A 22,392-nucleotide genomic window follows, 5' to 3' on the forward strand; every position below is an offset into this window, starting at 1 on the left:
CTTTAATTTGGAAATTAAATTCCAATGTGAAAAGGTTTTACAAAATAACAGTCTTTTTTTTTTTTTTTTTTTTTTTTTTTCCCCATTTACAAATGTATTATTCATGGTATCTTGCCTCACTGCTGAAAATGCTACATTCCTTACTGGGGCATTTATTATTCACTGATCATAAAGACTTAAGCTGTAAAGGAGCATATACAAAAAATAGTAATTCATCTGGAGTCCTCGACACAGGGAGGACATGGACCTGATGGAACAGGTCCAGACAAGGGCCACAGAGACAATCAGGGGGCTGAAGGAACTGGGGTTGTTCAGCCTGGAGAAGAGAGGGCTCTGGGGAGACCTAATAGCAGCCTTCCAGTACCTGAAAGGGGCCTACAAGAAGGCTGCAGAGGGACTGCTTCCAAAGGCCTGCAGTGATAGGGGCAATGGTTTGAATTAAAGAAGAGGAGATTTAGACGGGATGTCAGGAACAAGTTCTGCACCATGAGGGTGCTGGAACACTGGAACAGGTTGCCCAGGGAGGTAGTTGAGTCTCCATCTCTGGAGATATTCAAGGTCAGGCTGGACAAGGCTCTGAGCAACCTGCACATGTAGAGGATGTCCTTATCGGCTGCAGGAGGGTTGGACCAGATGACCTTTGAAGGTTCCCTCCAACCCAAACCATTCTATGATTCTATATCACAACTAAATTTTTTAAGCTTAGAGACTCAGAGCAATTTATAAGCTAGAAAGTTTCAGAGTCACGTGCAAAGCATGTAAGGAATTGTAGCTTCTGGAGATATCTCCAGTGTCAAGAAGAGTAAACAATGTTATCACTGTAGTGCCAGCATACCAGACTAAATACATTCTCAGATAACCTCCCTTTCATAAAGCAGCGAAGCTTCAAGTGACTTTTTTTTCTTTTTTTCCCCACAATATGAACTAATTAGAATGAAAGCCTCAACAATTTTTCCTCAAAAAGGACCATGGGACAAATTAATAGCTTACTCATCCTGCATTTAGCAGCCTTTCAAATTCTGAGGTCACAGGAAGCTACTATCAGGCTGACAGCACCTGTACAGGCAGGGACTCTTGCAGCCTGTACACTGTCAGCAAGCAGCCACAGGATGCCTCTGGGTCTCAGGCAGCTTCTCACTTAAATTCACAAGCTGGGTGAGGAGTGAGAGCAGTGAGTGCAAGACAGGCAAGTGCCAGCTGAACAATCAAGGAAAACAATTTTTCCCCCTCTACTTTTATTCATTCTTGTCCTTGCAATTACCAATGCTATTTAAGATTAAGTTTAGTACACTATAGGGATTTGTATGTCTGAGATTGTGAGAAACTCTAATAGTTCTGAAAGCAGAGTAATACTTAATAGCCCATTTCAGCTGAAAGGACTTGTCTATCATACAGAGAAGTGTGCTCCAGCAGATACAGGCAGGTTGCTCAGGGCTGGCCCCAAGGCATAGACAGCCAAGGTACATGCACGTGGACAGCTATTTTGGCCTAAATCTTATCGAAGGATGAAGAAAAAATCACTCTCATAAGCTGTGTCACTGCAAACAGACTGTGCAGAGAAGTGTGTTCTGACTCACAGGATGAAATAATAATGAGGTGCCCCCCTTCTTAGTTTTATTATCATTACTGTGGCTTTGGCATGGAAAGGCTTTTTTTGTCAATTAATGTCCAGCTGGTGTTGCCAGGACAAAATGCCCTTCCAAAGGTCAGGGCAGTTAAAGAGATTTTATTACAGTTTAATTAACCCAAAACTGAAAATGCAAGCTGGAAAAAAGTATGTTCAATATGTACTTAAATGACAGAAAATTTCATGGCGTTCAATATTATTACAAGTAATGTCAGCTGCATTACAAAACTGGTGGCATGAAATGCTACTTTAAAATTGGGTAAATAATCTGCCAAAGAGAGTTCTAAGTAAAAACTCTGTGGTTTAAAGATGCAGTACTCTTATCATCTGCAAACACCTGGATTTAAGTCAAAACTGGAAGTGAATTTGGTAGTCTGTCAATCCATTTCCTAATTCCTAGTCATTTGTTCATATCACAAAGCTACCAGGCAGGAGTGCATGATGGGCAGTCCCTACTCAGAAGTGACTCAGGCCCAGAACAGGAAAAGTTTTGATGTCTGAATTAAAAAGCATTTTCATAGCAGTATCAAAAGTTTGCAGTAAAATTACTGCTGTGTGCCTGGTACTCTCAGCTGAACTCTGCAAACACTGCTTACTTGCCCTTGGGGAAAAAACCCCACAACAGTCTTTGGCACAGCAACACAAACCATGCCAGAGAAGATAGTTTAAAATATCTATGTCATGTTCTATGCTGCTCATATATTTTCTCCCTGGACTGATTAATCTGACATATTCTGCACCCCACCTGGCAGAGGAGCTTACTCAATGTATTTTTCTCACTTGCATGTTAGTATCTTTTCCATATTGTAAGAGTGAAAGGTTTTGTGGTTTAAAAGAAAACAAATAGGTCCCACACACTTTTGTGAGAAATACATATAAGCTCTGTCCTCAGGGGAGGATGCCAAGGAGGCCTCTTACAGAGGCCACAGGGCTCTTAGATGGAAGTAACACTTCAGAGCCTTGAACGTTTTGCTGAGCTGTGGAGAGGATCAAGATTCAAGATGCAACCTTGTGATTAACCTTTCCTCTTTTGTGTCTTCACAAATAAACTCCTGTGCTGTGTTACACCCATCCTGGGGGAGGGCTGTGAGAGCCCTGCTTCCCCCAGGGGACAAAAGAAACCTGATCCAGGTGAACAGACAGGGCTTTGGCTTCCCCCTCCTAGGAGGAAGGGTCCCCCAGGTCGAAGGTGGTCTATTCCACTCCCCCTTCCTGTCCAGCAAGCCTATACAAAGGAAGACGCTGTGGCCATTTGCTTCTTTTTTGCTCCTGCCTTGCCTATTCGAAAGGACCAACAGCTGCTGCTGGCCTCCTGGTTCTGCCATGTGGTGGGGCCTGATCTTCTCTCTGCCACATCCACGCTTCTCTAAAGGGCTGAAATCCACATACATCGAGGAACATACAAGGCCATCCAAATTTGATTTTGTATATTTTCCTATTCATCCTTATTCCTTACCCTTGTAAATCCTCCCTGTTACTGCTATATATATAGTTAAAAAAATCTACCTCTACTTCCAAATTGACTCCAGATTATTTTTTGGTAGATTTACCTCCTTCTCTTTTCCCCCTTCCTCCTTTTTTTCCCTTTCCCTCCTTTTTCCTTATGGGGGGGGGGTGGGGGTAGGGGGGGTGGTGCGGGGGGAGGAATTATTGTTTTTTTGCTACCATCTGAACTCTTAAACTCCAGTTAAGGCTCAAAGCACTACAACTCCCAACACGAGGATGTAGATTCCCTTTCAGGCACCAGGTCAGTATGTATCAGATGGTGCAGCAAGTACCTAGGAGGTGACCGCATCAGCTATGGTGGGGAATTTGTTGCTTTTGCCTTCCCAGAGAGATCATCTCCTTGGCCATTCCCTACTCCTGATCACTGTGCACAGCAATTCCTCTCTTGTTTGAAATCACTTAACATGTCTATATTGAGACATAATGGTTCTATATTTTTCATGATAAATATTAACTAGCATTCAGAAGGAAGGAGGTGCCTACAGGCAGATAATTCTAAAGTTGGATCATGACAGAAATGCTCCAAAATTCTGTGTAAGTAAGTGTGGCTAAAAGTACTGAAAAAACCTGCTTGTGTCATAAAGCAGTCTGAGTCACATGCAATGAGAAAACAAAACCCAAAATATATTGATAAGGTATTCAGTATGAATTAAAGAAACTATGTGCTCCACCATGGAGAACATTTCTTACTCATTTTATATGTCATGTTGCAAAATCCTCACAAGTGAAATAAAAAATAATTGATAAATAAAACAAACCAGCTTTAAACACAAAACAGATTTTTAGATAGTCATCATGAAACAGGAATTGTGGGGATTAATGTTAATGCCAATTACTTATTCACTTTTTCACTCATTATTTTTATTCCCTATCAATAATCTTCTTAAAGGAAGAAAAGTAACAGAAAGCAAATACAGGAAAAAAAAAAAAAAAGAATAAAAATATTACAAAACCCCAGTAGAATAGGTTAGATTTTATGCATTGTAATAATGATGTTTGATAATTATATTATTATTATTGTTATTCACAAGGGGAAACATGTATCTTCATTGACATGAAGAAAAGCACTGAAGCTATACATGATACCAAAAGGTATCACCTGTTATTACAGGAACGAGGCAAATGACCCAACATAACAGGACAGGAGGATGGGGTTCAGTTCAAGATGAAGACACCTAAAGGTTCAATTTTGCCTGCATACAGGTGGTTAGAATCCTAGAATGGCTTAGGTTGGAAGAGACCTCGGAGATCATCTACTCCAACCTCCCTGCCATGAGCAGGGATGCCTCTCAACTAGACTCAGCTGCTCAAGGCCTCAGAGAACTTGGCCTTGAACACCCTCAGGGAGGAAGCATCCACAACCTCCCTGGGCAGCCTATTCCAGACTCTCACCACCCCTGTACTGAAGAACTTCTTCCTAAGAGCCAGTCTAATCCTACTCTCCCTCAGCTTCAAACCATTCCCCCTTGTCCTATTGCTAGACACCCTCATGAAAAGTCTCTCTCCATGTGAATCAGACACCTGTCACCTCTAATTGTCAAAACAGAGCTGATGTTCACAGTCAATGAAGTTTAAAGGCAACTTGGCTCACCCTAAATAAACATCTATATTTTGCAGTCAAGTTGGTGGGTGTAGAGGAGATGGAAAGAAAGATGACAGATAAATGCTAGGTGAAATCAAAGCTCTATTTATAGCCTTAAGCCTACTTGTAATTTGAAAACTAAGAGATAGAGAAAGAAGGTTGATATAAAAAGAAAGGGAGGGTTATGAATGGTGGAGACTACTGATTAGGATGGACTAATAGTGAAGTATGTTTAAAATTATAGGAATGAAGTAAATGAAATTTGACATATATGACCCCAGGAAATTTCCACAGCTGTTTAATTCATAAACTTGGTCATGAAAATTTTCCTAAAACTAAGAATTTCAAAATTTTAATTGCTATATTTTTTTTTTTTAACAAAAAAATAAACTTTCTGAAGCCTGAGATGTTTTAAGGCTGAACTAGTTTTCAATATTAAACTACACTTTTTATTGCCTTATGGGACTTGTCATTCTTTTCCATAGGCTGTCTTAGTAGACCACTAACATAATATACCTGTAACCATGCAAACCCTGAGTCTGCTATGTAATATAATTTTACAGAAAATGCAGTAACCAGGGAATCTGGCTCACAGAATCATAACTTCTGGAGTACTTTAGAAAAACACTGGTTAACCAAATTTGAGGTAAAAAAAACACCCAGCCCAGCAATAATTTAAAAGAAATATTCCATATCAGAATCCCCAAATATTTAATCCAATTTATCAGGAGAGAAAACACAATTATTTTTAATCAAGTCAAGATATTCTGGAAGAAAACAGCTATGTGAAAAAAACCTAGTTCTTATTGGAGAATTGCCAGTTATTTCTGCTTACTGCGATTGTGAACCCGAGACAGGAACCACAGAAACAGAGTATGAGGCAATTCTTGCTTCAAAGATCTGCCATCTGAGTAGATCTCACAGAGCAAAAGTTAAAGTGATTTTTCTGAACCTCTCACAGAAGTTCCATGACAGAGACAAATAAAGATTAGCCCTTAAAAATCTTCGGAGCTATAAAGGGGTTTAGAGCAGTGGGGGTCATTAAAGGCAAAGAGTCCACTGCACAGAGGCAAAGAGATCTTGACTTGGTAGGCTTGTCAATCTCTTGGCAAAGGCATGTGAACTTTTCTCCAAGAGGAGGGATGTGCTGGAAGATTGGTTCAGATTTTGCAAAGAGAAATGAGCAAGCACTGGAATTTGCAGATACAGAAAACAGAGAAAATGAAGACAATTTATTTGACAAAGGAATTTTGAAGAGCTGAAAAAGAAAGAGAGAAGATGCCTGGAGTGGAAGCAGGCTCAATATCAATAGCCCAGAACAATGGGACTCAAATACTGTATGGTGCTTCAATGTTGTCTGGTGTGGAAACTGCATGCTGGTGGCAGAATGAAGAAGGAGGATTTGGCAGGATTCACACTGATATGAGAACATGAAAGTTGGGTTGTTCAGAATGAAAACCTGATAGCAGAATCTGTCAGGTGATAAGGACATCATAAGGTATTTCAGGGAATCAGTGCGAGTTTCAGATGTGACAAAATGAATGTCAATGAAACACGAGTTATGCAGATAGCAACAAAGAAGCAAGGTAAGTATAATTTCCTATCTAAGCACTGATGTCTCTCTAAAATTTTGAATCTCTGACTAAAATGTGCCAAAATAAATCATGAAGTGTAACAGAATATATATTTGGCATAAAAACCATCTCCCGAGCTGTAGCTGAAATGCGTGTGAAATTAATCCTTGCTCTGACATTACATTCAAACAAAAATTCCAGAGCCCTGACTACTGTAACAAATTCCCTAGTGTTGGACCTCAATGGCAAGGTACAGTCATTCTAAGGCATGAGTGATTTTTTAAGAACCTTTTCTTGGGCAGATATTTGATTGAAACAAACAAACAATAAAAACCCACAATCAACAAAAAAACAGACAAAACCCCCAAAATCCCCATAAACAAAACCACCAAGTCCACATTTTTGAGCAACCAAAGAACCTTAGGAAAAAAGAGGATGGTGAAAGAGCAATCTCTGTAAAAAACAGAAAATCTCTCCCTAAAGTCATTTATGCTTTACTTCAAGAACTTTGCATTAATGAGCTGAGCAACCCTTAAAAGAACAACATGACCCAGCACACTGGAGTAATTCCATAATTCTGTAGTCAATAACTACAAACCAACACTGTTTCTATAATGTACTGTTCGTCATTTAAAATTGTTTCAGATACTTTGCTATTTTTATATATTAATATTTCAGTGCTTGTTGTGAACTCAGCATACACAAGCCAACAGAGAAAGAGAAAGGAAAACACAGCTCCTGCAAGTAACTCTCTGATCTGCTACTCCATAGATACTGGTGGATTTTTCTTGTTTTTTCCACTATCATTCCCTGTGGAGCAGGCAAAGATATAGTTTCTTATAAGTGATTTTAAGGATTTAGGATGCAAAACTCCTGTGCCCTTGTCTTGTTTCAGTAACACATTTCTGTGGTCTTCACTGTAGAATTTACTCTGGAGCTAGTGCTGTCAGTGCCAGAACAAGCATCACAAAATCGCTCAGACATGTAATTTTTGATGTCAGAAGAGAACGTCAGAATTACTGCTGAAATAAGGAAGGGATTTTTGCAATGTTTCAAAATGAAACCATTTACCAAAAAAACCCCAGGAACAGTCTTCACCAAACCACTAATCCTGCATTTAATGAAGCCAGCAACTCTTCAGTGACCTCTTTATCAGCTCCAAACGGAACTGAGGTTTCTTTCTGTTTATAGCATTTACATTAACCAAATTAATGTAATAAGGAAAATTTAATGAGACACAGCACATGAAATCCTATTCATACATTTAAAATATTTTAAAATGCTTAGAATTAATGCACATAGCATGCATGCATTTGATCCCCTGTATCTCACAATAAGCAGACGTCTTTAGAAATCATTACTTTTTAACTAGCTAATTAAACTGACAATGAACTATAAAACCAGGAGGAAAAAAATCCTCATAAAAAAGCTTTGTTAAAATAGATTTTTACTTTGACTTTATGAAATAATTTTGATAACTGAAACTTTATCAAAGTAGAAATTATACTGAATGCATCTAAGACAGTTCAAGATCATCTGTATTATTTCATATCTCTGAATGTCAGCAGAGTCATCTCTCCTACACAACAGCTACAGCTCTTTTATGCACCCTCCATAGTATTTATGCTTTAATTTGTAACCCATTAACAATGCAGTGCCCCCCATATCCAGCCCTTGAACTCTGGCAGACACTGATCTCTTTTATCCCTCCTACACCCTCTTTTATCAGACACTATTTTCTTTAAATTGGCTACCAAATAGCATAGCACTGTACCTTTAAATACAAATCAAACAATATTCATATTCCCACGGTGCTGCTAGTTTCCCTTATGCATGGAATCGCCTGTAGATTAAAAACTCAGAATCTGAAAAGGGATTCTGTTCTGCAGACCAAAGTTCTCTGTAGGAGATGAGGGAGAGGGTCAGTCCCGGAGTCACACACACAACAGGCAGAAAACACACTTGTGATCCTCAGCTTTGGACAGCATCAGAAAGGAGAATAAAAAGCAGAAACACATGGCACACTGAGAACTGGTATCACTTATGGCTTCTAACCAAAGCAGCAATTAAACACCTTTCATCATTCCCCTAATGCCTGATTTTTGTAAGAACTGAGACACACACACACACAGACAAAGGCAAATCCCCTCTGAGCAGCAAGGAAAACTTAACAACCTACCATTTTCTTTGCACTCTTCTGGAGGTTTAGCCTTTTTCGCAAGTCGTGGATCCAGCCATGATGTTGTCTTTGTGTTATGGCTGAAAAGAAAAGAGATCACTCTGAGCAGACACATACTGAAAGGAATCAGGTTTATTCCTTAAGAAAAAAGGGTTAGTCCAACAAAATTGCAATCGATACACTTAATTTGCTTACTGGTTCTAAGTAGCCCTGAAGGAGGTGTAAGAGTAATTGTGCAAGGCAGCTGTAAATTTGGCAACCTCAGCTCCCTGTCCTCAAAGCAGCTATTTTTATTAAAATCAACTAGAATGTTGCCAAGTTAACCTCATTGAAAATGCAGAACTCATCCAGAGCAAAAGGAATTTATTACAGATACAGGGTTCTGCTGTTGAACGAGTGCAGACAACAGGATCCTGTAGCATTCTCACTGTTTTCAGATAGAGTGATTTTCATCTTAAACCGGTGCTTTTCATAAGCACAGGTTTATTATTTCTTACCAGCAGCACTGGCATGGCACAGCAAAAGCGATGCAAATTACAGCACGCTCCTTCAAAGTCTACGTTTCCGGACAGGGTGATTAATGATACTTTGTTTAACAAACCTTTATTCCTCCATATATAATCCTTCTATCGAGGTAAAATAGATATGCACAAGCTGAATGAATCATGTGGCTCCTCTCTGCACTCAGAATAGATCTTTGAGGAATCAGCCATCAAATGGCGTTGAAGTGGCACAAAGTGTTTGCTGTGAGAATATTTTGCAAAACGAACTGATACTTAGCACAGCTAACAGGACTTAAACCCAAATCTTTTCAACGTACACCTTTTCCATAAGCACTTGAATTTAGAGCCAAATAACCTAAATCTGTTAAGAAAGGAAGACTCATACAGAAAACAATGTGATCGTGACTCCTTTATTTCTTAAGATACCTTTCCTACAATACCATCACTCAGAGTCACTTCTAACACATTTTATTTATCTGATACTTTGCACCATGCAATTTATGCACTACTGAAGAATTTAGTTTATTATCAGTTCCCTGTGTCATTTTAACGTGTACTTAAGGACTACCCTTAAAACATCATTATAAGGTGTACAAAAAAAATCATTAACATGCAGTTGGTAGTCAGTGAACTACCTATTAACTGCTACAGTCCATATGGTTCAACACCACTGGCATCCTTAAGGATCAGTAAGTGCACAGCACCAGTTCCTTCTCCCAGCTTCACTCCATGTTTAGTTCATGGTAGATAACTTTTCCTCTGCCTTGATTTCTCTTTCTCTCAAAACAGAAGAGTACTACCTACCTCTCAGCATTACTGTCACAATCTTAAGCTTCCTCCACACTTTAAACCAGAAAAATAGTTGAGTGTTATATCGGGATACAGTGGCAAGTAATTTGAGAATGGAGGCATTTAAATTCCTGTTTTTAGCGTGAAAGCCATTCCTGACAGGTGAAGAGGATACATGAAACCTTCCCTTGCTTTGAGAGGAGGGCTGTATTGCACAGTATGAAGAATGATAAGCCAAGGTAAATTTTAAATGATGCTGGCATCCCATGCTTGATTGCAAATGTAACTAAGATGTTTTCTCCAGAGGTCTGGCTGCCTGTGGTCTCCTGTAGAGTGTATTTTTATACTGCAGTCACTGTCTGACTGCAGCTTGCACAGACATACTTGAGCTAGCTTTAAATTAACTAGGGGAGATATGGCAACAACATGACTGCAGCAGTGTGGAGCTCACTGTGGGCCCATCACCCCAGCTGCTGCTGAACTACTTGGGTGCAGCCCGCAGCACATGCTGAGCTCCACACTACTGTTAGTACCCTGTTAGTAGTGCCAGGACTCAGAGTGAGATTGGGCATACCTGTGGAAGCTGCAGTAACATCTCTAGAGCTTCAGAGTATCTGCACAACAGCCACTCTCTCTCAGCTATGAATTCTGAATGATTTTAGGGACCCCCACTGGCTGAAGAGACTGTGTTGGATTCACAGATTCACAGGCAGTTCCCCATGGTTTTAAAAGAGCAATATAGATGAGTACTATTAGTAATGGTAGGTAAAGTGGATCTCAAAGCATTTTACAAAGGAAGTAAAATCATCACCCTTGTTTTAAGGGTGGGAAAATAGTCACAGAGTCATCAAGTGAATCTCCACAGCCACCAAACAAGACAGTGGCACAGCACTAAAAGCCAATTGTGTTGCAAGACAACCGGACAGTTTATTCTTAACTGTGGTAGTTTTAGGCTGTACCTTTAAAATTTTCCACAGATCTTTAACAGAAAGTAGTAAAATGTAAATAAATCATGATTGGGTATAAAAAGGAAAATAATTATAGTTCTAAACAATCTCATTGGAAAGATATCTACCATAAGGATTAGTTTGGTGCAGTTACAGGGACTGTAAACTCCAAAAATGCAGGTGGAAAAGTTACCATATTTCACATGACTGACAAGACCAAGGCCATGTATCAGAACACACCAATTCATCAGCCCTGAAAATACCCCTACATCCTTTCTAGAATGGACCTAAGAAAAGAGTTTCCAGGCATTTTTAAAGACAGGTGCCAAGCTGAAAACATGTCCAATTCAGCATTACTGCTTAAAAATGTGAATTTTTGGATTGCAGCCTCCAAGGTTTTTGTTGACACTGAGAACAACAAATGAACAGTTATGCTTTCCTTCTGCATAAATGTGGCTTCTATAAACTCAGAACTGGTGTCTTCCAGTTTTGTGCACTGTGGCTGTTCCAAACAAAATCATAAACCAATTAAAAAGTCAAGAGCTTTTCCAACAGAAGCACGAGCCTTCAGCAAAATGTATGAAGATGGTATCTCATCTAGATCAGCTCTTACAGCACTCATTCTCCTCTTCTAGTTAGTCTCTCAAACTCAGTGAGAGAACTTCTATCCACAACCAATGATAGAAGGTGCAAAGTACCTTTTGAAAATCATCCCTCTCCACCTTACCCATCTCTATGACTACCCTCTTGCACTGCCACTCTTCTTTATTGTCTGTACTAAACATGCATACTGTGTTTTGCAATGGGACTTTAAATGTTTCTAGACAGGTGCTCCAGCAGTTAAAAATCTTTTCCTGCACTGAAGACAGACCCTATTTGAAAGAAGGCAGAAGCAACCACATCTGTTTTTTAACATCTCTACAGTACCATCAATGTCCTCCTCAGTGCTACACAGTCGCTAAGATGCTCAAAACAAACTGATGCTCAAAACAATCAAGACAAACACTCCTACCATGAGGACAGACATGACTGGTGGTGTGCTGCTCTCAGCAGAAGAGGGAAATAAGTACCCCTGGATTACAGTGTATTGAGTTTTTTTCATACATATCTGCTTCTGTTCTACACAAGAGACTTATTTGAGTGTCCTATCTCCCTTGTGTCAATTTTCAAGTTGTGGATTTCAGAGTCATGGTGCAGTTGCCATAGCAGAGACAAGACAAACCATTAACCTAGCACTCCCAAGTCACCACTACATCATGTCTCTCAGCACCACATCTGTATGTCTTTTAAATATGTCCAGGGACGGTGGGCCCACCACTTCCCTGGGCAGCCTGTTTCCTGATGGTTTAAAACTTTTGGAGAAGACTTTTTTTCCCTAATATCCAACCTAAACCTCCCCTGGGAGTAAGCTGAAGTCCTCCATGAGAACAGGTGGTAGTGATTCTGACAACTGCTTATAGAGTACTTTGTCTGCCTCTTGATCCTGGTTTGGCTGTCTGTAACATATTCCCACCATGATAGCTGCCTTGTTGACTTTACCCATAAACATTCAACCCTACCATCACTATAAGTAAGTTTAAGACAATCAAGATACTCTGCAACAGTCAGGGCCACTACACCACCTCTGCTTCCTGGCCTATCCCTTCCAAAGAGTTTACAGCCATCCAGTGCAGCACTCCAGCTGTGTGGATCATCCCACCATGCTTCTGTGATGGCCACTAATAGCTTTCCTGGCTTCCAGCTCCTCCTGGTTTTGTCTGCATTGATGTAGATACCTTTCAGTTGGGCCATCTTGTTACTGGGCCACCTTTTTTATGAGGAAAAGGTCTAATTCCTATCTGACTGTTCCCAGACTCTTCCATGATTTCTAACCAATCAATATCCCTTATGTCTTTGCTATTGCTTGGCACTCTGTCCCCTGTCCCCAGCAGGATGGCAGAACAAAAGACCTTGCTAGCATACCTAGCAAACAGTGATGCATTGTGCCCAGGCTTATCTCTAGTGAGCCTAGTTTTATTCCTTCCCCATTTCTAATCTACTTTAACACTAATGGCAGAAGCAGCATTAGTACATATCTGCTACCTGAGCTATGCACATTAATGCTTTGTAAGCACTAAAAACCTTGTTGTGTGTACCCTGCCAACATTACCACTAGGTCTAGTTATGTGTGCCCATTTAGGAAGTCTCATAGATGGACCAGAAGGAAAAGGGGCTGAGGGTTTACAGATTAGTTATGAAGGAATTGCCAATAAATAGCAGTGGCAGTTGTGGAATAAATGCACTAACAGGCAGTTGAACCAGTTGTCACTGTCTGAATGGGAGTGAAGTGATACAATAACAGAATCTTGTGAGGAATACAGCTGCATTTCCACCAGCATTTTCCACTGGTCACTGTTTCATTACTCAGCAATAGCCATACCTCATCATTAAAGTGCAGGTTTAGAAAGTTCAGTTTTGCACAGTGTCAGTGATCTTAATTACTAGCTAGGACTATTGAGTTAAAAGTGCTGGTAAATCAACTGTGTCCATCCTAGAATCTGCCTTAAAATGGAGAACAAATCCCTATTTTTGTAAACTTTGAAAGCAGTCAATGAAGGATCCCTTTGGTTTTACTTCAAGCAGGTGGACATAAAACATTTTAATTCCTCCTCATTTGTTAGTTGCCATACAAAATATAAACTGCTTACAGGCCTGATTAATATTGTAAATTTGAAAAAGAGTTAAAAAAAAAACACCCCAAAAAGTCACTAATTAAAGCAGTGGAGCTGAATCTTGCAGCCAGAAGTCAATAAAATAATTACTGCTGAGTTATTTTAAATTCTCCCTTTTTGTCAAGTATTTGCATGGAACATGAACAGTTCATTATAATCAGTGTCCTCCCATGTCAGTTATAGACAATTTGAAACATATGTGGAAAAATACCATTCAGCTGCTTTAAATAGAGTGAAAGAAAGCTCCTAATGCTTCCCAGGGACCCTGACTCAGCCTCCTGTTCTTCTCCAGATTTTCTTTGCAGCTCTGTGGTCACAGAGACTGTTTATGCCTCAGTTCCCCATTATCACCATTGCAGCTAGACACCACGACAAGAGCCTCTCTGGGAATCTCACTGGATAGTCCTCCATACCTTTATGAAGTAAATACCAGTAGGAGTGTGGCTTTCCTTCTTTAACAATGCATCTTTTTAGTGTAATTATTTGCTATTTTGAATATAATTTGTGTTAGCAACCTGTCATTTTGAAGCACTGACAGATAAAGTTTCTGGTACTAACCAAGCCCTCCGACAATGTCTTGAAACATTTATGTAGGGAATATAGAAAGCAGTTGCTGACAGTAATTGCCTTTGTGTCTTTTGAAAACACTGCAAACCTACTCCAAATTGTGACCTCACAAGGGCTGTAATTTGCATGCTATTGTGAAAGGCATTTCAGAATGGGTATTTACCAGTGCTCTGCCTCCGTGTAGTTGGGGACAGCTCATACTGTGATATTTAAGATTCCAGGTGATGCTCAAAAAAGCAGCGTGAGCAAAGGGGAGTGTATGAGACAGAGAAAAACAAAGTGCACTACAGGCCACGTGACCTCTAGAATGCTTACTGCTCCCTGCTTTTTGTACACAAAACCTTTTCAGGTAACACAATTTTCTAATTCATCCTTTGTGGGGTGCTGCTTGAACTTCTTACACACATGTAGGACAGACACAAAAAGGAGCTGTCTTCTGATTATGATATGAATGGCAGGAGCTATGATTGCTAGCTTGTGTTGCGTTTCATGCTGGCACTATGTTAGATGTCCTCAGAGTATGAGGTTCTTACGAGACACAGGTCTCAGGAGCAGGAGATGCTTAGATTTTTTTTCTGTTTAATACATAAATGCCAAAAGATTCAGACTGTAAATTCTGCTGCTTAGGTTACTCTCTGACTCAGGCAGCTAACTACTCTCAGTGCATCAAATGTTTCACTCTGTCTGCAGTCAACTCATATTGCTAATTCAGATATAGAAATGGTTTAGATTAGAAGAAATTCAGCCTGATTTGAACTCAAATCTGGTCTTGCAAATTAAGTTCTGGGGTTCAAATGTTGGAGACAATTAAGTGAACTCGCAGAGATTAACTCTCTTTTTAGTTTCTCCTGAAACTAATTCAGTTCATATATTCTTGAGTGTCCTTCTCTGGAGAGAGTCTCCTCTGGAGTTTTCCAAAACCTGCCTGGATGCATTGCGGGGCAGCCTGCCCTGGGTGATCCTGCTTTGGCAGGGGTGTTGAACTAGATGATCTCCAGAGGTTCTTTCCAACCCCTAGCAGTCTGTGATACAAGCATGCAGATGTTCAGGTAGGTGGCTGCAGTGAGTGCTGGAGCCTGGCACTCGATATGGAGGCTGGAGGGAGCAGCTCCTGTGTCAGGTGTGAGCAGGTCAGTGATCTGATGAGCATGGTGGTCAAACTAAAAGAAGAGGTGGAAAGGCTAAGAGCTAGAAGAGATGGCGAGCAGAAAATTGACGATTCCCATAATGTAATCTCTTCTAAACCAGAACAGGGGCTAACTCTTAGGGGAACAGGGAGTTTGATACCTTCCCAGAAGCAAGATTCTCAACCTCCCTGTAGCAACCCACATGAGCAGGGCCAATGGGAACAGGTCTCTGCCCGACGGAAGAAATGCAAACGAAGGAAGTCTGCTCCTGTGAGCAGCACGCTGCCTCCAGTGCAGTTACAGAACAGGTGAGAGGCTCTGCAGGAGGAACAGGTCATTGGTAAGGCCGAGGACTCAAGAAGGTCAGAAGCTGCACCAATGACAGGTTGCCTCAGGCCAGCCATCAAAACTTACCCAGAAAAGAAACCTCACAGGGTCATCGTCATAGGAGACTCCCTACTGAGGGGAACAGAGGGCCCAATATGCAGACCAGACCCATTTCATAGAGCGGTCAGCTGCCTCCCTGGTGCCCAAGTAAAAGACGTTGTAGATAGAATTCCCAACCTCGTGAGTCCTTCAGACTACTACCCACTGCTGGTCTTTCAGGTGGGCAGTGACGATGTAACAATGAGAGGCTCACAATCTATTAAAAAAGACTTCAGAACCTTAGGGCAAATGCTAAAGGGATCAGGGGCTCAAGTCGTGTTCTCTGCCATCCCTCTAACGTCAGCAATGGATGAGGACACACTGAGGAAGGGCCGACAGATCAATTCATGGCTCAGGGGCTGGTGCCATCGACAGGGCTTTGGGTTCCACAATCATGGATTGGGATGCAGGGATAGATGGGTATAAACTCTTTAGGAAGGATAGGCAGGGAAGGAGAGGAGGAGGTGTTGCCCTCTATGTCAATAGCCAGTTGGAATCAGTGGAGCTCCAACTGGGGAGGGATGATGAGCTAGTTGAGAGCGTATGGGTTAAAATTAAAGGCAGGACAGGGGAAGGAGATATTACTGTGGGGGTCTCCTACAGGCCACCTGACCAGCAGATCCAAGCAGATGAAGCCCTCCATAGGCAAATAGAAGCGGCTTCCAGGTCACAAGCCCTGGTCCTCATGGGTGATTTCAACCTCCCGGACATCTGCTGGAGGGACAACACAGCAAGGCACCAGCAATCCAGGATGTTCCTGGACTGCATAGAAGACAACTTCCTCCTCCAAATGGTGGAGGAACCAACAAGAAATGGTGCTATGCTGGACCTTGTTCTCACCAACAGGGAAGGGCTGGTAAGCAATGTGAGGCTCAGAGATGGCCTTGGCTGTAGTGACCATGAAGCAGTTGAATTTAATCTCCTCAGGGCAATCAGGAGGAAGTATTCCAAGCTTACGACCCTAGACTTTAGGCGTGCAGATTTTGATCACTTCAGGGATCTGCTAGCCAAAGTGTCGTGGGACAAAGCCCTGGAGGGAAGAGGGACCCAGGACAGCTGGTCAGTATTCAAGGACCACCTCCTCTGTGTCCAGGAGCTCTGTATACCAACAAAGAGAAAAGCAGGTAAGAATGCTAGGAGGCCTGCCTGGATGGGCAAGGAGCTACTGGACACACTATTACTTAAAAGGAAACTCTACAGGAAGTGGAGAGAAGGACAGGTAGAACAGGGGGTATACAAGGAAGCTGCCCGAGCAGCAAGAGTCCTGGTTAGGAAAGCCAAAGCAGAGTTTGAATTGAATCTAGCCAGGGAGATTAAAGGGAACACTAAGAACTTCTACAGGTATATTAATGGGAAGAAGAAGACTAGGGAAGGTGTGGGCCCCCTCAGAAAGGAAACTGGTGACATGGTCACAAGTGATGAGGAAAAGGCTGAGGTACTTAATAACTTCTTTACCTCAGTCTTCACTGCAAGGGCCTCTAGCCACACTCCTGATGTTATGGAAGTCAAAGCCAGGGACGGGGAGGAAGAACTGCCCATTGTAAGTGCAGATCAGGTTCGTGATCATCTGAAGAACCTGAAAGTGTTCAAGTCCATGGGACCCGACGGGATACACCCACGGGTACTGAGAGAACTGGCAGATGAGGTTGCTAAACCCCTCTCTATTATATTTCAAAAGTCATGGCAATCTGGTGAAGTCCCCACAGACTGGAAAAGGGGAAACATTGCCCCCATCTTCAAAAAGGGCAAGAAGGAGGAACCAGGGAACTACAGGCCAGTCAGTCTCACCTCTGTGCCTGGAAAGATCATGGAGCAGATCCTCCTGGAGTCACTACTCGCTCAAAAGAATAGCGAAGAGGTGATTGGGAGCAGTCAGCATGGCTTTGCCAAGGGCAAATCCTGCCTGACCAACCTGGTGGCCTTCTATGAGCAGGTGACAAAATTAATAGATGAGGGGCGAGCAACTGATGTCATTTACCTGGACCTGAGCAAAGCCTTCGACACTGTCCCGCACCACATCCTGGTCTCCAAACTGGTGACACATGGGTTTGATGGGTGGACCACTAGATGGATAAGGAACTGGCTTGATGGCTGCACCCAAAGAGTGGCTCTCAATGGCTCCATGTCCCAGTGGAGGCCAGTGACAAGCGGAGTCCCTCAGGGATCAGTCCTGGGACCTGTCTTGTTCACCATCTTTGTGGGGGACATGGACAGTGGCATTGAGTGCACCCTCAGCAAGTTTGCTGATGACACCAAGCTGTGTGGTGCAGCAGACACGCTGGAGGGAAGGGAGGCCATCCAGAGGGACCTTGACAGGCTGGAGAGGTGGGCACAAGCCAACCTCATGAGGTTCAATAAGTGCAAGTGCAGGGTCCTGCATCTGGGTCGAGGCAATCCCAGGCACAAATCCAGGCTGGGCAGTGACTGGCTGGAAAGTAGCCCTGAGGAGAGAGACTTGGGGGTGCTGGTGGACAAAAAGCTCAACATGAGCTCTCAGTGTGCACTTGCAGCCCGCAAAGCCAATCAGATCCTGGGCTGCATCAGGAGAAATGTGGCTAGCAGGTCGAGGGAGGTGATCCTCCCCCTCTACTCAGCTCTGGTGAGACCCCACCTGGAGTACTGTGTCCAGTTCTGGAGCCCCTATTAGAAGAGGGATGTGGAGGTGCTGGAACGTGTCCAGAGAAGGGCCAGAAGGATGATCAGAGGGCTGGAGCACCTCTCCTATGAGGACAGACTGAAGGAGTTGGGGCTGTTCAGTCTGCAGAAGAGAAGGCTCCCAGGTGACCTAATTGTGGCCTTCCAGTATCTGAAGGGGGCCTACAGGAAGGCTGGGGAAGGACTTCTCAGGATATCAGGTAGTGACAGGACTAGGGGGAATGGAATGAAGCTGGAGGTGGGGAGATTCAGGCTAGATGTGAGGAGGAGGTTCTTCACCATGAGAGTGGTGAGACCCTGGAATGGGTTGTCCAGGGAGGTGGTCGAGGCCCCGTCCCTGGGGGTGTTTAAGAGCAGGCTGGATGAGGCTCTGTCTAGCCTGATCTAGTGTGGGGTGTCCCTGCCCATGGCAGGGGGGTTGGAACTAGATGATCCTTGTGGTCCCTTCCAACCCTGAATGAAACTATGAAACTATGAAGCTATGAAATCAAATCACACTGTATGAAGGCAACCAGAAGATTTGCTTCAAAAGTCTACTCCTGACATGGGATCATTTTGGTTGGAAGAGCCCTTAAAATCAAGTTCAACTGCCAGGCCAAAACAAATTACATACTACTGCAGGCATACCCTTAGATATCTGAGGGCATCTTTACTGGTAGAAGTACCTATATTTATCCCAGTACATATTTAGACAAATATGTACTTATCTTTGGACAGGATGAATCAGCCCCTAGAGGTAATTCTCTTTCTGCACTGACCACAGAAGGAGTCTTGGGAACCTGTTTATATCAGATAACTAATGCTATATGGCAAGCCAGGTAAGCTTAATTTTCTAATTCAGTAAATACAAAGGAGAAAAAGTATAATCCACTGCAAACATCAGAGAAATGGTGTTTGAAGAGGAATTCTGAAGAGAGAGAATTCGAGACCTCTGGGGGGAAGACAAGAACCGAGAAAGTGAAGAAAAACAACAGGAATTGAGCACAACCTCCCCGGACAGCCTGTTCCAGGGCTCTGTCACCATTACAGGGAAAATGTTTTTCATTATGTTTGCATGGAACTCTCTCTGCTCCAGGTGCACATGTTGCCCCTTGTCCTATCATTGGACATCACTGATCAGAGCCTGGCTCCACATTGCCCTTCACATCTTTATAAACATGAATGAAGTCACCCCTCAGGCTCCTCTCCTCTAAAGAGACTGAGCTCCCTCAGCCTTTCCTCAGCAGGGAGATGTTCCACTCCCTTCAGCACCTTTGTGACTCTGTGCTGGAATCTTTCAAGCAGTTCCCCGAGGTCCTTCTTGCACTGAGGCTTAGTTCATCAAGGCTTAGTTGTAGCTCAGCTTAATGAACTGCAGCTCTTGCTGGTTTAATACCTTACTCTCTCTGCACCCCTTCCAGAGAGTTCTGCAGGCTATAGGTGGAGAGAAGGCAGGGGAAAGAAGCAAAATCAATTCTGCTTTTTATAAAGAAATATCACCATGTATAACAAACTCTACGAGAGCTGGATGAGGAATGTATTTCAGGCTGACTGCACATGATAGCAGAAGCACCAAAAATCTTAGTCCTTTTGTATTTCCTTCAACAATGCACTGACTGACATGGGAAATGTCAAACATCGATTGCCTGGCATCCAACACAGCTATGTGAGGACACCACAAAGCTTGCATCTCTAGTTTGTGGTTTGAGAGTAGTTGGTAAAGTCAGGTCTAAAAGCTATGGGAATTGCAACCTTTCCTTACCCCTGGGAGAGGAAAAAAGTAAAATTTAGTGATGTCTACAATTTATTTAAACATGCTGAAATAGGTCACATTCATCATCCATATTTAAAGAAGAAGGAACAGAACTGGAGGTGTCTTTGGTGGTATTCCAATTTATATACAGTGTTTTAATTATTGCATGTCCTCATTAGCATATGTTCTCAATGAAAGCAAAAGTAGGAGATGGCCTTCTGTTTGTGTGATGTGTGCCTGTATTTGAAACTTTGGATTCATACGTAAGGGAGGCTGGAAACAGCCCAAGAAATGCACTTAAGTAGCTCTTCCTGAAAAACAGTATTATGCAGGAAGAAGGAATGTTCTTCCTGTTTGGTTGGTGAATGCCAATATAGGTAAACCTAAGGTCATGAACTATGTCATAAAGGGAAAGGAAAGGAACAGATCAAGCCATGCTCTAAAATACAACCATCCTCTGAGTCATCCATTGAATTTAGTACAGTATTTATTTATTCTTTTTTAGTCCTTCAGGCAAAAGAGACTCCTTCCAGTGTGCTTTACAAAATGCTAGCTGGGCCATTAATGATTAACAAATAAATAATACTATCGAAAAACAGTAGTCTTGTTAATTTATTCCTTCTCTCACTGTAAATACAACCACATTACTTCTCACGGCAGTTTTGATAAAGGAGCTCACACACAAATTTTAGAGGTTAGTTTGAGGGGAATGAATGAAAATGCTGTCATGATATCTAAGACACTTGAGTATACCTGTGACAACCTGGAATCTGAGATTGGTTACTGCTTCAAGTCCTTAGGGTTTAAAGACACAATTTGCACGAGCCTCAAACAAAGCAATAAAAGATGCTGCCTAGTATGACTTTTTTTCCGCCCATTGTGATGTACACTTTATATATGTTTGTTTTTCATCTATTATTTAATAATCTAGCACAATCTTTACTACCGTTGGGGAGATGTTGCTAGACAAATAGGGTTTTGTTGTCTTTTTATCTCACCCTTTTTTTTTTTGCCAAAGCAAATGGAGTCTCTTCATGCCATTAGGCAAAGTGACTTGTAAACAAAGAGGCAATTTAACAGCATCCCCACTGCATTCCTTTCCTCCTTAACCCTGTGAAGACTGTGTCATGTGAAAACTCAAACGATCAAAGAGTTGTTCCTTTGCTAGAATTCTAGTAAATAAGCTGGCATTTTTACAGATATGTAACTGCACTTTTTTTTTTTTTCCCAATTACATTATTCAGGAATATAATTCTGAAGGCAAGGAGCCCTTACAGCAGCCTTTCTATCTGTCTGCACCTCTGATTGATTTCTCTGCTTTACATAACATTCATTTAGTGGAAGTGAATGATGAGCATTGTCAGAACTGCAGCATAAAACAGTTTTTCCAGGAAAGGAAGTAAGCTGTTAACATCAAATGAATTTGTGGAGCAGCAGGGGTGTTTGCATTCACTGTATTTGCCACAAAATATACATTTATTTTTTACTAAATTGCCTGCTGTAGTATTCACCATTGACACAGTCTGGTGTGTTAGTGCCCAACACGTCATCCCATCCCACACCGACGAATATTATCTGTTACAAGAAGCAAAATGGAAGTGCAACATAATTCACACTGCTCTCTGTCAGAGCATTCAATATTTTGAGAAAAATTAAATTTAGGAGTGAGGTAAGAAAGCATCAAAGGTTTGAGCTAGCCCTGAGGTCACCCTAGTTCTTCTCTGCTGGTATGGGCAAAGTTAAAATAATTATTCTGTTCTTGAATAAGCATAGTTTTGCTCTTTTTAGCAAACACACTCATGGCTTAAAATTTCCAACTATTTTCTGCCTTGTACACGCCAGAAGCTACAGTCTGTTGTGCCAGAGTTCATGACAAATCACGTGCCTATGCTTTATTCTTATAACTTGTGTACAGCTCATGTGATAAGTCAGAAAATTGTATATTAAATAAGGGATATAAAGCAGAAGTGACACAAAATGTTATTTTTACCTACCAATAATCAGAATACTGGCCTACACTCTAAATGCTTTGAGGCAGTTCCTTGAAGTAAACAGAAATGTTACTGCTACCTCTACAGCACTGTTCTGCTGCTGCTGCCATTAGTTTTTCCTTTCTGGTGTTTTTTTTGTATGTGTGTAATGTGATGTTATTTGCACTCACTCATTTACTGTGTTCTTCTTTTAGTAATGTGTATTAATGACAGCACTTAGAGAAGAAAGAACTTTCATATTCATTTGTTCCACAAGCTGGCTACTTAGCAACCGTAGCAACAGGTAGGTATAGTCTACCAACAGGAAGAAGTTTCTACACACAATTAATTCTCTGTACTGTTGTCATGGTAGGGCCAAACGGCCCCAGCACAAACCCAGACAGACCCTAAGGTGTTTAGACATGGTCCCTCTCTCCCCCCTCCTTCCTGCAGAAAGTCGGGGTAATGTGGGAAAAGGAACAAAGGGGACAGGACCA

General features: G+C 41.9%; 1 protein-coding gene across 13 annotated transcripts in view; it reads right to left on the bottom strand.

Moving 5' to 3' along the window:
* Positions 1–22,392, bottom strand: part of MAGI2 (membrane associated guanylate kinase, WW and PDZ domain containing 2) — a 693,860-nt gene that overhangs the window by 214,995 nt on the left and 456,473 nt on the right. For all 13 annotated transcript variants that reach the window (XM_068167566.1, XM_068167610.1, XM_068167558.1 and 10 more), the window contains one exon: positions 8,469–8,548. In XM_068167566.1, coding sequence (XP_068023667.1) covers positions 8,469–8,548 — 80 coding nt within the window. The remainder of the gene's footprint in view (positions 1–8,468; positions 8,549–22,392) is intronic.

The sequence above is a fragment of the Melanerpes formicivorus genome, unplaced genomic scaffold (assembly GCF_026170545.1).
Source record: "Melanerpes formicivorus ecotype bairdi unplaced genomic scaffold, bMelFor1.0.p_v2 SCAF_3, whole genome shotgun sequence".
In the NCBI taxonomy this organism is placed as follows: Eukaryota; Metazoa; Chordata; class Aves; order Piciformes; family Picidae; genus Melanerpes; species Melanerpes formicivorus.